This window comes from Spodoptera frugiperda, chromosome 30 (genome assembly GCF_023101765.2).
Source record: "Spodoptera frugiperda isolate SF20-4 chromosome 30, AGI-APGP_CSIRO_Sfru_2.0, whole genome shotgun sequence".
NCBI classification, from domain to species: Eukaryota; Metazoa; Arthropoda; class Insecta; order Lepidoptera; family Noctuidae; genus Spodoptera; species Spodoptera frugiperda.
Window position 1 is genome coordinate 13,550,525 of NC_064241.1, and position 12,122 is coordinate 13,562,646.

General features: G+C 42.7%; 3 protein-coding genes across 5 annotated transcripts; 2 read left to right on the forward strand and 1 right to left on the reverse strand.

Annotated features, from left to right (window-relative positions):
- Positions 1-675: 675 nt before the first annotated feature.
- Positions 676-7,663, forward strand: LOC118270113 (cyclin-dependent kinase 2). 3 transcript variants are annotated; one of them, XM_035585562.2, is made up of 4 exons: positions 4,784-5,000; positions 6,187-6,382; positions 6,453-6,725; positions 6,796-7,663. In XM_035585562.2, exons 1-4 carry the CDS (start codon positions 4,885-4,887, stop codon positions 7,132-7,134), a joined length of 924 nt encoding a protein of 307 aa, XP_035441455.1. In that variant the 5' UTR covers positions 4,784-4,884; the 3' UTR covers positions 7,135-7,663. The 3 variants fall into 3 exon arrangements, 2 of the variants coding, with proteins under 2 accessions (XP_035441455.1, XP_035441456.2); XM_035585563.2 differs by lacking the exon at positions 4,784-5,000 and adding an exon at positions 5,055-5,496; XR_004783178.2 differs by lacking the exons at positions 4,784-5,000; positions 6,453-6,725; positions 6,796-7,663 and adding an exon at positions 676-2,223 and having other exon boundaries at positions 6,187-6,321.
- LOC118270114 (ATP synthase mitochondrial F1 complex assembly factor 1) lies at positions 2,719-4,269 on the reverse strand. The gene is made up of 4 exons (XM_035585564.2): positions 3,783-4,269; positions 3,361-3,682; positions 3,106-3,201; positions 2,719-2,922 (listed from the first exon to the last, which is right to left on the reverse strand). The coding sequence occupies exons 1-4, from the start codon at positions 4,043-4,045 to the stop codon at positions 2,758-2,760; spliced, it is 846 nt and encodes a 281-aa protein (XP_035441457.1). The 5' UTR covers positions 4,046-4,269; the 3' UTR covers positions 2,719-2,757.
- A 759-nt stretch (positions 7,664-8,422) lies between the features above and the next one.
- On the forward strand, positions 8,423-11,899 carry LOC118270110 (WD40 repeat-containing protein SMU1). Its single transcript, XM_035585557.2, has 7 exons — positions 8,423-8,694; positions 8,777-8,843; positions 9,866-10,434; positions 10,697-10,901; positions 10,988-11,115; positions 11,187-11,631; positions 11,710-11,899. Exons 1-7 carry the CDS (start codon positions 8,669-8,671, stop codon positions 11,806-11,808), a joined length of 1,539 nt encoding a protein of 512 aa, XP_035441450.1. The 5' UTR covers positions 8,423-8,668; the 3' UTR covers positions 11,809-11,899.
- Positions 11,900-12,122: the final 223 nt, after the last annotated feature.

Here is a 12,122-nt window from a genome sequence, read left to right on the forward strand (position 1 = left end):
AAAAATCGTTGATGATTTGTCGTTGAATCGTTGATGGACAGGGAATCGAATTCCCAACCTCCGAGGTTGCGGGCAAGTACCACCCCACTGAGCCATTGAGCCATTGGGGTACTCCCTCAAGATGGGTAGTAAATTGGAAGTGCTTATCAGGGCCATTTAAGATTTTGACATTTCACTGATTGCCTAATTGGAGTGAACAAATATAGATCAATGATTTCTGTTAATATTTAAGATTAATATAATCAAATAATCATGTATGCATTAAGTACTTTAGGCTGTAGGTAAAGGTAAAAGCGAAAAAAAATATCAAAGGAAGAGATGTTTACTAGGTTTACTAGTTGAAATTTGAAAGATTTTTTTTCCGAAGTCTCTATTGTGGAGGCCCCCTGCTTGTGGAGGCCCCGGGGCTTTCGCCCCGGTTGCCCTCCCCTAAATTCGGCCCTGGGTGTTGGTGTGCTCTGCATGGGCTGAGCACCGCCGTGCCCTAGAGGATATGATCGGCGATAGCAACCTCTCACGTCAGGCTCGAAAGAACGAAGGGGACTGGGATGCAGTCTCCTCCTTCTGCAAAGCAGTAAGTCATAAGAAGATTTCCCCTCCTTAAAAAAACCTATCAATCAAGCCAATAGTCTATGCAATGCTTTTAAGAAATGAGGTTCAGAGTTCATACTTTCAAAGACAGATTCACAATGGATTCACAAAATAGCAGAATAACAGATTGTCTCATACTCATACCTTTTTTCAATATCCTTTGGCTCTTTGATAATGGGAGATATTTGAGTAAATTTATTTGTTATCTGTGTAAGGGCAAAAGCCTTTTAGAAAAGCAATCCTCAGTTGATTAGAGCTAGTCCTATTACAACTGGCTTTCGATTTCTTGAACTGTACTTACCACTTAATTGATTGAATATAATATTAATGTTAAGAACAAAATAACAAAAATGGAACCGATAGCGAATACAAAACGTAAAAAATGGAAAACACGTAAATGCTTAAACGAAATTCGAAAGAGATCTCGGCGTACAGGACACACTTTTTTTCAAAGCGAGAACGACTATCTTTCTAATTTTATACCGAATTACAACAAATTCATTATAACAAATGAACGGTTATCTCTTAGAATGTTTCCAAAAACAGTTAGGTCGGAAACTATTACAAGACCTGTGTTGACCGATCTAAAACAAAAACCTGATTTGAAGTTAGATGAATTAATAAATGGTAGTAAAGTTTTAAATACGTTGAATTCAACCGTTGTCAGGTTGTCCAGTTTTGGTAAATCTTTAAAAAACACCAATGATCACATTGAACGTTACAAGATGGAAAATTCGATGCCATTAACATCTTCCATGGGGTCAAAGAATTATGAAGATTCTTACGTTATCAATATGTGGAGCCAAGAAAACAAACTGAATGATACTTTAAATGTTTACTCTTTAATTGATTCTGACGATATATGTAATAAATCGTCGAGCAGCACAGGAGAACACTCTGGATCAACACCTACGTCAACATCTAGCCGTAGATTCTACGACAATTTTGGTTACAATTTATATAAAGAATTCATTTCTGAAATTCCTAAATACTTGAAAGAAACTGTGAAAACTATGGAAGGAGACGTTATAAAAAATACTAAGGTGTGCCTAAAACAACTTTTTATTAGGGAATGCTGTTACAAGGAAAGTGAAGAGGATTTGTCGAAATGCATAAAATCCACTACGAAGTATTATACCCCTACAAAGGTAATTGTTCACAACCCCATGGAATATATCAGACTAAGTCATGTACAACAACGGAGCTTGTTTAATCAATCGTCAAGATCGACGAGAACCCGCGATGAAAGTGGAAGATTCCCTCCCTCGCCCGTTGTGTTCTCATTGTCACCAACAACCTCACATCACGCCGCTTCTCTAGACTCGCCGTTGAGCGTTATTGTTAACAACAGCCCAAATTATTCTTATTATCCTCACAGATTGAAGTGATATAGGTAAGTTCTGTTAGTCAAAAAAGATGTAAGAACCTTGTTCAAATTACGCGCCACGACTGAACACTAATAAAATACTTCAATACCAGCCTGTTTTGCCTGCGACTTCGTCGGCGCGTACAATTGCGACTTATTTTTGGAGTTTACCATTAAGAACAAAGTGTCAAAAGTCTACGTAGATCCCATGTGAACGTCGATAGTTATTTGGATCACAGGTTCAAAATTTAATTTTTGTATTTTGAGTAAGTAGGTAATCATATCTTTGAATCAAAGTATATTTCTTGAATATTGCTTTGGACAGTATTTTGTTTTACTATACCTACCATTTTCGCATTTACCATAATTTTATCGGCGGGACCACGGTACGTGTCACCCGATTTGACTACTGTTTCGATGTCTACTTCGACCAGACTAGATGTTGTTGCAAACAATTACTAATGTGTGCTGAAAGTCGCGCATTAAGCTGTTAAAATAATAAATAGGTCCTAATTCTTCAGTTTCAAGTCAAGATATTCGCATTTGCGAATATCATCGGCCGATATTCCCATTCACGAATGTCTCATGTCATGTCATGTCTCTTCTGGATTCATTACATCTATAGTCTCCATACAAATCCCATTCTAGGCATGTGGCACTGTAAATAGCCTTAGCCTTAATAAATACTTACAATGAGACAATCAAATTATAATACATAATATATTTTCCATAGTTGAAAGAAAATGAACTGAAACAATCAGTATCTTAAACAAAACAAGTGTATTTTATTTATCAGGTTATTATAAGCCGATATTTTCTAACTGTGCAATCAGATCCATATGCTTGAATGTGTCTGGATTCTTGGTGAAAGTGTTGAGTAGCTGTAACTTAGTAGCATCTTTCCCACTATAATACATTTGAAACTGATTTGCTAGACATTGAGCCTCTTGACCATCTAACACATTCTGGAAAAAAAGAAAAGTTTCAATAATTCACATATTCACTCTCTGATCTATAACTATAAACATCAATTAACATTACAAAAATGCAACACCAATGACAGATATTGTTGTGAATACAAAGGATATTTGAATACATAAGAATATGAATACATAAACTAGTGTGAGTTAATTTAAATGAAATGAGACCTTATCAAATTCACCACGCATGAGTATAAGTCCTTTGTCAGCAAGCTCTGTGTAGTGCACTATAGTGAGGCACTCGGGGGCATTCTCTTTATGTACCTGAAGAAAAAAAAAATTATATAATATGTAAAGGTCATCAGCAATTTTGTCCATTTCACCATATACTACAGGATCATACTAATGGATATGGAATAAAAAGAAGCGTAGGTGCATAAGTGTCCATCCAAACAAGTAATCATTTTAATTATTGCTACAAACCTGGTAAGCAAGCAAAGGTGTGAAGTGTACTGTATGCCCATGGTTCTGGCACATAATGAATTCGTAACCCTGAGACCTTGGCAGAGGGAAGAGGAAAGTGGGGCACTGTTGCATTTGTTGTTGCAGGCTACTGTATATATCTTTTGGAATGGTTGCTGATATTACTTCTTTGCTCTTGTGGTATTCTTCCCAAATCTCTTGGATCTCTTTGGCATCTTTATCTTTGACAAGTTCTACCTTAAATATATCACTGAGTTTTTTTTCATTTGAGTCAGAAACTTCTTTCAATGCTTGTTTAGGATTCAGCACAGAAGAAAATTGTCTGAAAAATTATAAAAGTCAATTTAAGTATAAAGTTCCAAGCACAAGCTAACAGTAGCTTATAGCGCATCACCAAGCCGCTACATCCGAACGGTCCCCACCTCGTATCGACAGAAGCAAACTTTTTCTTCTTCTCTTCTTCTTTAGATTGTTGTTGAAGTTCAACCCTTTGCATAAACTCTTCAGGCGAAGTTTTTTGTAAATCTGCGATACGCGCAGCATACTTCTCATAGTAAGGATTCGTTTTTAAATTTTCTAGAGCCTTATCCATGTTTACTGAAGAGGTTTTTAGGCAACGTAAACTTACTGTTACGTAATAAGGACGGCCAATACTTCTTGTAAGAGCCGTAAGTACTTTAGCCATAACCTACTCCCAAGTCCTACGGTATAGCTACAAGACAAGTAATATTTACTAGAGTCTTTAGAATTAACACCACAGTTATTATTGAATTAAAGTTTCATTCTTCATTCATTTTAATTATATTTTAATAAAATTCAAAATCAAAGGCATAAAAGAAATCAATTTTAGTTTCACGAACAAGGAATACCATTGACGGCGTTAAACGTCAAAATCACGTCAAAATTAGTGTGATATTGGTGTGATATAATTCTATAGACATAAGCCCTTAGAACACGTTCCTATTTGGTTGGACCCGACCAAATTGGGTCCAACGCAGTACAGTAACTATCCCGACATCGCAACAGACGTTCCGATTTTCGATGTTCGATTATGATCGAGCTACGGTTGAAAATCGTTAGTTGCCTATACGAAATGTTGCCATTTTTACGGCGATTGCTGTGTTCTATGGTAATTTGAGTTTTATTGACTTTAATCGAAGCTGGGTTTTTTGGGCATTCTCCTGTGTCCAGCTTTTTGTAATATACATCACTTACAAACTCATAATATAATAAAATAAAATCGATCAAAGTTAATGACTTGTAACGTATGTACTTAAACATTCTTATCATGAATTAATAGACTGTAGGCTTTTATTCTTCAATTTATGGTTCTTATTTTTTTCTTTCTTAAAATGCTTGTTGTCGTGGTATAAGGCATGACAGATTTCTCATAATAAAATTATAATGTTGTCACTGTCAGTAATATCTTTGCTTTGATAATAGATTGTCAAAATGACAGTGTTTTAAGACCACGATTAACTGGTTAATCTGTTCTTTTAAAATTTCTTAATATATGATTTCTAAATGGAAAATTTTTCAAGAGTTGAAAAAATTGGTGAGGGTACTTACGGTGTCGTTTACAAAGCCAAGGATAGATTAACTGGAAATGAAATTGCACTAAAGAAAATAAAACTAGAGAAGTAAGTTTTGGCGCCATAATAAACAAGTGTCATCGTCAGTGATAACTTTGTATTTGTAAGACAATCATGTTGCTTTATCATTTGTTAGTGCAGTTAATGATAAGTACTCATTTGGTGTCGGTATCTCAAAGATCCTGCGTAGGCAGGACGCGATTCTATAATGAAGTGAAGTCCTCCGGCGTAACTTGCTGCCTGTATAGTTGTTACGCAGTATTACCAAACCATCTTATTGTTTCGGCCGCGTCCCCAAAATAGAAAAGTAGCCTATGTGTTATTCCAGACTAAAATCTCCCCTTATCCCTGTCCCATAAAACCGACTCCTTCCACCGTTTTGACGTGGTTGAGTAACAAACGTACAAACTTTCACATTTATAATATTAGTAAAATAGCGAAATAAAGTTAGTAAGATATTAATTTTTATTGATTTATGTATTGGACCGGCGGACTGCTCCATGTTTGAACATATAGAAGTAGCAGTGATGGAAGCTTGGACTTGGTTAGCCAACTTATTTATTTATAATTGTAGAGAGATAGACGCCATAGGTGTGCTACAATAGTAACCATGGTCGGTATGACTAAAGATGTAATAAGGCACCATGTGCCTACTTGTTGCGGGAACCAATAAGAAACATCTGGCTGTGGATGATGTCTGTACATTTTGTGTCCGGAGTGATGGAACCAATATTCTGTAATCATTTTATTTTCAGTAATTGCTTAGGTATTTACTCAAAAGATGGATTTATATGCATGAGTAAGATAATGTATAATTAATGAAAATATATTTCAATTACTTTTTCTCCTGTGTAGCCGGTGCATCAACAAACATAATTATTATCTTCTACACACAATCTTTAAATACTTCCATCTCAGTGGGATGTCAGGCAACAACAAGAACAAAGAATATTGTGCAATACTAAATGCCGTTAACTGCTTTTAAAACACTGTTGTCTTACAACAAACAGATGTTTCCACAGACAAGCACAGATGATGGCTCGGAAGAACAACAACAACATCACAACTACAGCTGCACTCGTTACGACATGTTACTCCAACTGAACAAGAAAAGATTGAGCATTATCATGTCCTGTCAGTCTTAGTGGTTGCAAATGTAATGACCAAAGGGTGTCTGACTGGAAATTTTATTTTTAATTTTTTTTTTATAAAAAATTGGTTGTGCATGTTGCAGTGAGCCGGAAGGGGTGCCGTCGACGGCGCTGCGGGAGATCTCGGTGCTGCGCGAGCTGCGACACCCCGCCGTCGTGCGCCTGCTCGACGTACTACTGGCCGACAGCAAACTGTTTCTGGTCTTTGAATTTCTGCACATGGATTTAAAGAGACTCATGGATATCACTAAGGGACCACTCCGCCTAGATCTCGTAAAGGTGAGTGAGCAGCCAGCGCGAGCGATGTGTAGCTACGTATGAGTGTGTGAGTGTAGGCGTGTGTTTGCAGAGCTACCTGCGACAGCTGCTAGAGGGCGTGGCGTACTGTCACGCGGCGCGCGTGCTCCACCGCGACCTGAAGCCGCAGAACTTGCTGGTGGACGCCGACGGACACATCAAGCTCGCCGACTTCGGCCTGGCGCGCGCCTTCGGCATTCCCGTGCGCGCCTACACGCACGAAGTCGTCACGCTGTGGTACCGCGCGCCCGAGATACTGCTCGGCGCAAAGTTCTACTCCACCGCCGTCGACGTCTGGAGCCTCGCCTGCATCTTCGCTGAGATGGTTAGTTTTACATTACGTCGCTGTAAGTTCTAATATTATTTATTTCGTTAATCGTGTAATTCTGCCGCAGGCGAGCGGGCGCACGCTGTTCCCGGGCGACAGCGAAATCGACCAGTTGTTCCGCGTGTTCCGCGCGCTGGGCACGCCGGGGCAGCGCGTGTGGGCGGGCGCGCGCCGCCTGCCCGAGTACCGCGCCGCCTTCCCGCGCTGGCCGGCGCGGCCCGCGCGCGCGCTGCTGCCCGAGCCGCTGCGGCGCGACGCGGCGGCGGCGGCGCTGTTCGAGGCCATGCTGCGCTACGAGCCGGCCGAGCGCGTGCCGGCGCGCGCGGCACTGGCGCACGCGTACGTGGCGGACGCGCGCCTGACGCCGCCCGACCTGCCGCCGCCGACGCCGCCCGCGCGCCGCTGACGGACGCGTGCTCGGACCGAGCCTAAACGTGTCGAAGCTCGAGTACAATTCTCCATCTCCATATATCGAGCTCCATCTCCGTGAGATGCTGCATAGAGATTAAGGATTGCTGATTAATCAGTTGTAAAAATGCGACTAACGGTCTAACCGATCATAGTCATTTGTGGATTTCTCTTGCATTCTGTTTACCACCTGTCTGTTTTACAGTACGGAACGGAACACTACACAGTACGACAATGCGGCTTTGTTTTTAATTTATCCAGAGCATCGCTGCGAATGATGAAAATACAGCATATGTGACATGTAACTATATATCGAGTATTAGCTGTTTGGCAACTAATATTAATTATTTTATAAATTCTAAGAAATACACTGAGTAAGAAACCGACTAGTCGGCTCTTTTCGCCGACTTAAGGTGTAGCCAAACGAGCAGACGGAAACCCAGTGAAGCTGATGATCTGATACTGCAGGTTACAGTGACGGATGTTCCTAATTATGTAAAATAAATAAATAAAGATTAATATTTTTAGTATCTCTTTTTCTTGTACTTAACTGGACTGTTACTGCAACCGACATGAAAATTATATTGTATTTTATAAGTATAAGGTTGCTTTTAAAGCTACGCTGTTAGACGCGCCGTTGAGCAGCGCGCGTTTTGCTGTAAAACAAGATTAGTACCGTGCGTTTCGCTGCTGTTCAAGCGCGTTAGCATAAAACGTAACTACTGCCCCGAACAAAACCGAACGCGCGCGCTTCAGCCGCTCTGTCGAAATGCGTAGCTATAAAACCAGCCTAAGAGTATGCCTTTTGTAATGTAATGTTGTACAAATGACTTATTTTATTTAGTACAAATGCTGTTGTGACTTTTGCACAAATTATTTTTGATCTTTCGAAGAAGCTCGATATTTCGAAGGCCCTGAAAAGCCCTCTCCAAGTCCATATAAATAGGCTAGAATTAATCGACTTACTCCCATTAAGTTCTAGGTAATGTTACAAATAGTTAAAGTTAAACATATCTACGTAGTAGACGCTTCATAGCTTAATATTTCTCTCTCAAATGTATTGCATAAAATAGGCGAAAAAAAAAAATACCAGCTTTCATTATTATTACGTGTGCTTATAGTGAAAATTAGTGTGATCCGTGACCGACATTAATCCGAAACAAAAGGGTTTTAAATTTGAAGAAAAAAGGAAAACAATTTTGGGAGTGTTACTAAATTATTTTATCACAGACATTAAAAACGTATTAGCGGAGAGTCTATGGTTTGACAGTGACAGTACCGACCTGACACTGACACTGACAGTAGGAGAAGGAGTTACGATCCTCGAAACTGAACTTATTCGCTGTTTATTTATTTTCGTTTAATGAGCTCTTCGATTACTATAACTTACTTTATTTGATTTAATAGAACTTGATTCATTGTTGATACCAAATTAGTTTTGTTAATTTTCAAAACTGTGTATTAATAAATAAATGATAGGAATAGTCATTTGGAACTTTGGAACAATATTGTTTACGCAAATTTCATAAATAATGTCTATTGAAATCGAGTCTGCCGAGTGAGTATAAATTAATTTGTGTAGTAAAATACTGTGAGTATCGTTCATCCGTGAAATTAATGTTGTTTTATTTTATTTTCAGTGTAATCCGGCTTATTCAGCAATACTTGAAGGAATCTAACCTTACTAAAACACTTCAAACGCTGCAGGTACGATACCAAACACGACGTATTATATAGCTACCAGAGATTATTATTACCAACTATGTTTTAGATACGCATCGTCACTATGGTAGTCAACCTGAAGGTTTGAAATTTTAATAGAGGCCTCTGAGCATATGCATATTATAATATATTCTTCGAATAATTATCAATCTAAATGCATTTCTATGACAAAAAGATGAATTTGATGCTTATATATTATATTCTTTATGAAAATGTGTGAGTAATGAATTATATCTTTTATTTTTTACATTGGCATTCCAGGACTTTCATAACAAGTTATAGCGCTACAGACTGGCAAATGTCAGAGTTGACCTCTTAGATTGTGTTGACTGTAGTATACATATACCTATGATATAGATTAGGAGATATCTCTCCTAACTTCTTGTTTCTGAGCTTCAATCATTGTATGTATCTCTGCACTAGCACACTGCCCATCAATTCACTGGTAGAATGCTGATGTATACATAATTTGCTTAAGACCAGATTGTATTTGAAAGTATATAGCATAATACATTTGTGGGATGAGAGCAAGTCCTAAAATAGGAATTTTCGATGATACAATTTCACTTAGACCATGTGGGTAGATGTATCAGCACTGTATCCATTGTGCAATAATAATTCATGAATAACAATTATATGATTGTCTCTGTGTGAGTAACAATTATATGATTATCTCTGTGTGAGTATGGTACTGCTGCACATACTCCTGCCACTAATGTGAACCACACTTGCATTGTGTTTTGTTGTGTGAGTAACAATACCAGAGGCCCAATTACTCCCCTTCCTAATAATAATTAATCGTACTAAACCCCGAGTCCCCCACAACCATTAAATTCCTAACCCCCAAAAGGCCAGCAACGCACTTGTAAAGTCTCCGGTGTTTCAATTGTCTTTGGGTGGCGGCGATTGTTTACCTTCAGTTGATCCATCTACTTGTTTATCAGAATATACCATAAAAAACATGAGTAACTTGCCACAGCGCATCTTATAGCAGATCTTTTGTGCAGGAGGAGACCGGAGTGTCCCTGAATACAGTGGACAGTGTGGACGGCTTCTGCGCCGACATCAACAATGGTCACTGGGACACGGTGCTGAAGGCCACGGCGTCGCTGAAGCTGCCCGACAAGAAGCTGATGGAGCTGTACGAGCAGGTGGTGCTGGAGCTCATCGAGCTGCGCGAGCTGGGCGCGGCGCGCTCGCTGCTGCGCCAGACGCACCCCTGTCTGCTCATGAAGCAGCAGGAGACGGACCGCTACATCCACCTCGAGAACCTGCTGGCGCGCTCGTACTTCGACCCGCGCGAGGCATACGGCAGCGGCGGCGGCAAGGAGCGGCGCCGCGCCGCCATCGCGGCCGCGCTGGCGGGCGAGGTGTCGGTGGTGCCGAGCTCGCGCCTGCTGGCGCTGCTGGGGCAGGCGCTCAAGTGGCAGCAGCACCAGGGCCTGCTGCCGCCCGGCACCACCATCGACCTGTTCCGCGGCAAGGCCGCCATCCGCGACGAGGAGGACGACCAGTGCCCCACGCAGCTGTCCAAGATCATCAAGTTCGGCCAGAAGTCGCACGTCGAGTGCGCTAGGTAACCCTTCTGTTTGTCTGATACACCGCAGTGTGCCGACGCGGCTCTACCTAACGAGGCGAAACTTACAAAATGTTCATTTGTTTTCATTAGCTGCGGCAGGGATTGTAAAGGCATGCTTTGGTAAGGTACATTATTTGTGACCTGCAAATAATCGTGCATCATTGTTCGTAATCTTTCCTCCAACCCACACAAATGTTGGGAGGACTTCTTGGCTACTCTCTGAAATATGCGGCTTATACTTTCCATTTGTTCCGAGTAGGTTCTCACCCGACGGCCAGTACTTAGTGACCGGCTCGGTCGACGGCCTCGTGGAGGTGTGGAACTTCACCACCGGCAAGATCCGTAAGGACCTGCGCTACCAGGCGCACGAGGAGTACATGAGCATGGAGGAGGCCGTGCTCAGCCTCGCCTTCGGCCGCGACAGCGACACGCTGGCCGCCGGCTCCAACGACGGCAAGATCAAGGTGAGCGCCGCCGTCTACTTGTACAGTACTACCCGTAGCACTCGCAGCACTCGTACACTACTAACTAACGAACTCGCCACTCGCAGGTGTGGAAGGTGTCCAGCGGACAGGTGCTGCGCAAGTTGGAGCGTGCGCACGCCAAGGGCGTCACTTGCCTTCAGTTCACGCGGGACAATACGCAGATACTGTCCGCCTCCTTCGACCGCACCATCAGGTGAGTGCCGCGCCCTCCCGTCCGCCGCCCTCCGCGGCCATCGCTGCTCACGCCATGCTCTCGGTGCGCAGGATCCACGGCCTCAAGTCCGGCAAGGTGCTGAAGGAGTTCCGCGGGCACGCGTCGTTCGTGAACGAGGCGGTGTTCACGCCGGACGGGCACGGCGTGCTCAGCGGCTCGTCCGACGGCAGCGTGAAGGTGTGGTCGGTGCGCACGGGCGAGTGCACGGCCACGCTGAAGCCGCTGGGCAGCGGGGAGCCGCCCGTCAACTCGCTGCTGCTCACGCCCAAGAACCCCGACCACTTCGTGGTGTGCAACCGCACCAACACCGTGGTCATCATGAACATGCAGGGCCAGATCGTGCGCTCGTTCTCCAGCGGGCGGCGCGAGCAGGAGGGCGGCGCGCTGGTCAGCGCCGCGCTGAGCGCGCGCGGCCGCCTCGTGTACTGCGCCGGCGAGGACCTCGTGCTCTACGCCTTCTGCACCGCCACCGGCAAGCTGGAGCGCACCATCAACGTGAGTAGGCCGCGCCGCGTGACGTCACCCCGGCCCGCCCCGTGACGTCACGCGCCGCTCACCGCGCTCTGCTTGCAGATCCACGACAAGGCCGTGATCGGGCTGACGCACCACCCGCACCAGAACCTGCTGGCCACGTACGGCGAGGACGGCCTGCTCAAGCTGTGGAAACCGTGATCTGCCCCCGCCACTCCGCGCTCTCCACTCGTCTTGTATTTACTGTTCCTCTACTTGTAAAATAATTATAAGAACGTTCGTCATAATTGCATCCGTTATTTTATTTCGATCCCCAGCCCTTAATGTCACTATTTACTCTGTTGATTCTATTTATATGATTTAATTTTTTTGAAATTTTAATGGAGGCTAAAAAGTAGCAAACAAAGCACTTATCTAACGATTTATTAGTAATTCAAAAGAACAATGGGTAATTCTGTATGGAACCCGTACCCAGTTGCAACATTTCAAACTAGATAGCGTTCAAAAGAGGCATA

What these genes read in the sequence shown, in the direction of transcription:
- LOC118270114 (XM_035585564.2), bottom strand. Translation starts at nt 4,045, where the DNA reads ATGGCTAAAGTACTTACGGCTCTTACAAGAAGTATTGGCCGTCCTTAT. An exon ending in TTTGCTTCTGTCGATACGAG is followed by an intron (nt 3,683 to 3,782) that starts GTGGGGACCGTT and finishes ATAATTTTTCAG; the next exon opens with ACAATTTTCTTCTGTGCTGA. An exon ending in TGCGTGGTGAATTTGATAAG is followed by an intron (nt 2,923 to 3,105) that starts GTCTCATTTCAT and finishes CTTTTTTTCCAG; the next exon opens with AATGTGTTAGATGGTCAAGA.
- LOC118270113 (XM_035585562.2), top strand. Translation starts at nt 4,885, where the DNA reads ATGGAAAATTTTTCAAGAGTTGAAAAAATTGGTGAGGGTACTTACGGT. An exon ending in AAGAAAATAAAACTAGAGAA is followed by an intron (nt 5,001 to 6,186) that starts GTAAGTTTTGGC and finishes TGCATGTTGCAG; the next exon opens with TGAGCCGGAAGGGGTGCCGT. An exon ending in TCCGCCTAGATCTCGTAAAG is followed by an intron (nt 6,383 to 6,452) that starts GTGAGTGAGCAG and finishes GTGTGTTTGCAG; the next exon opens with AGCTACCTGCGACAGCTGCT.
- LOC118270110 (XM_035585557.2), top strand. Translation starts at nt 8,669, where the DNA reads ATGTCTATTGAAATCGAGTCTGCCGA. An exon ending in TCCTTCGACCGCACCATCAG is followed by an intron (nt 11,116 to 11,186) that starts GTGAGTGCCGCG and finishes CTCGGTGCGCAG; the next exon opens with GATCCACGGCCTCAAGTCCG. An exon ending in AGCTGGAGCGCACCATCAAC is followed by an intron (nt 11,632 to 11,709) that starts GTGAGTAGGCCG and finishes CTCTGCTTGCAG; the next exon opens with ATCCACGACAAGGCCGTGAT.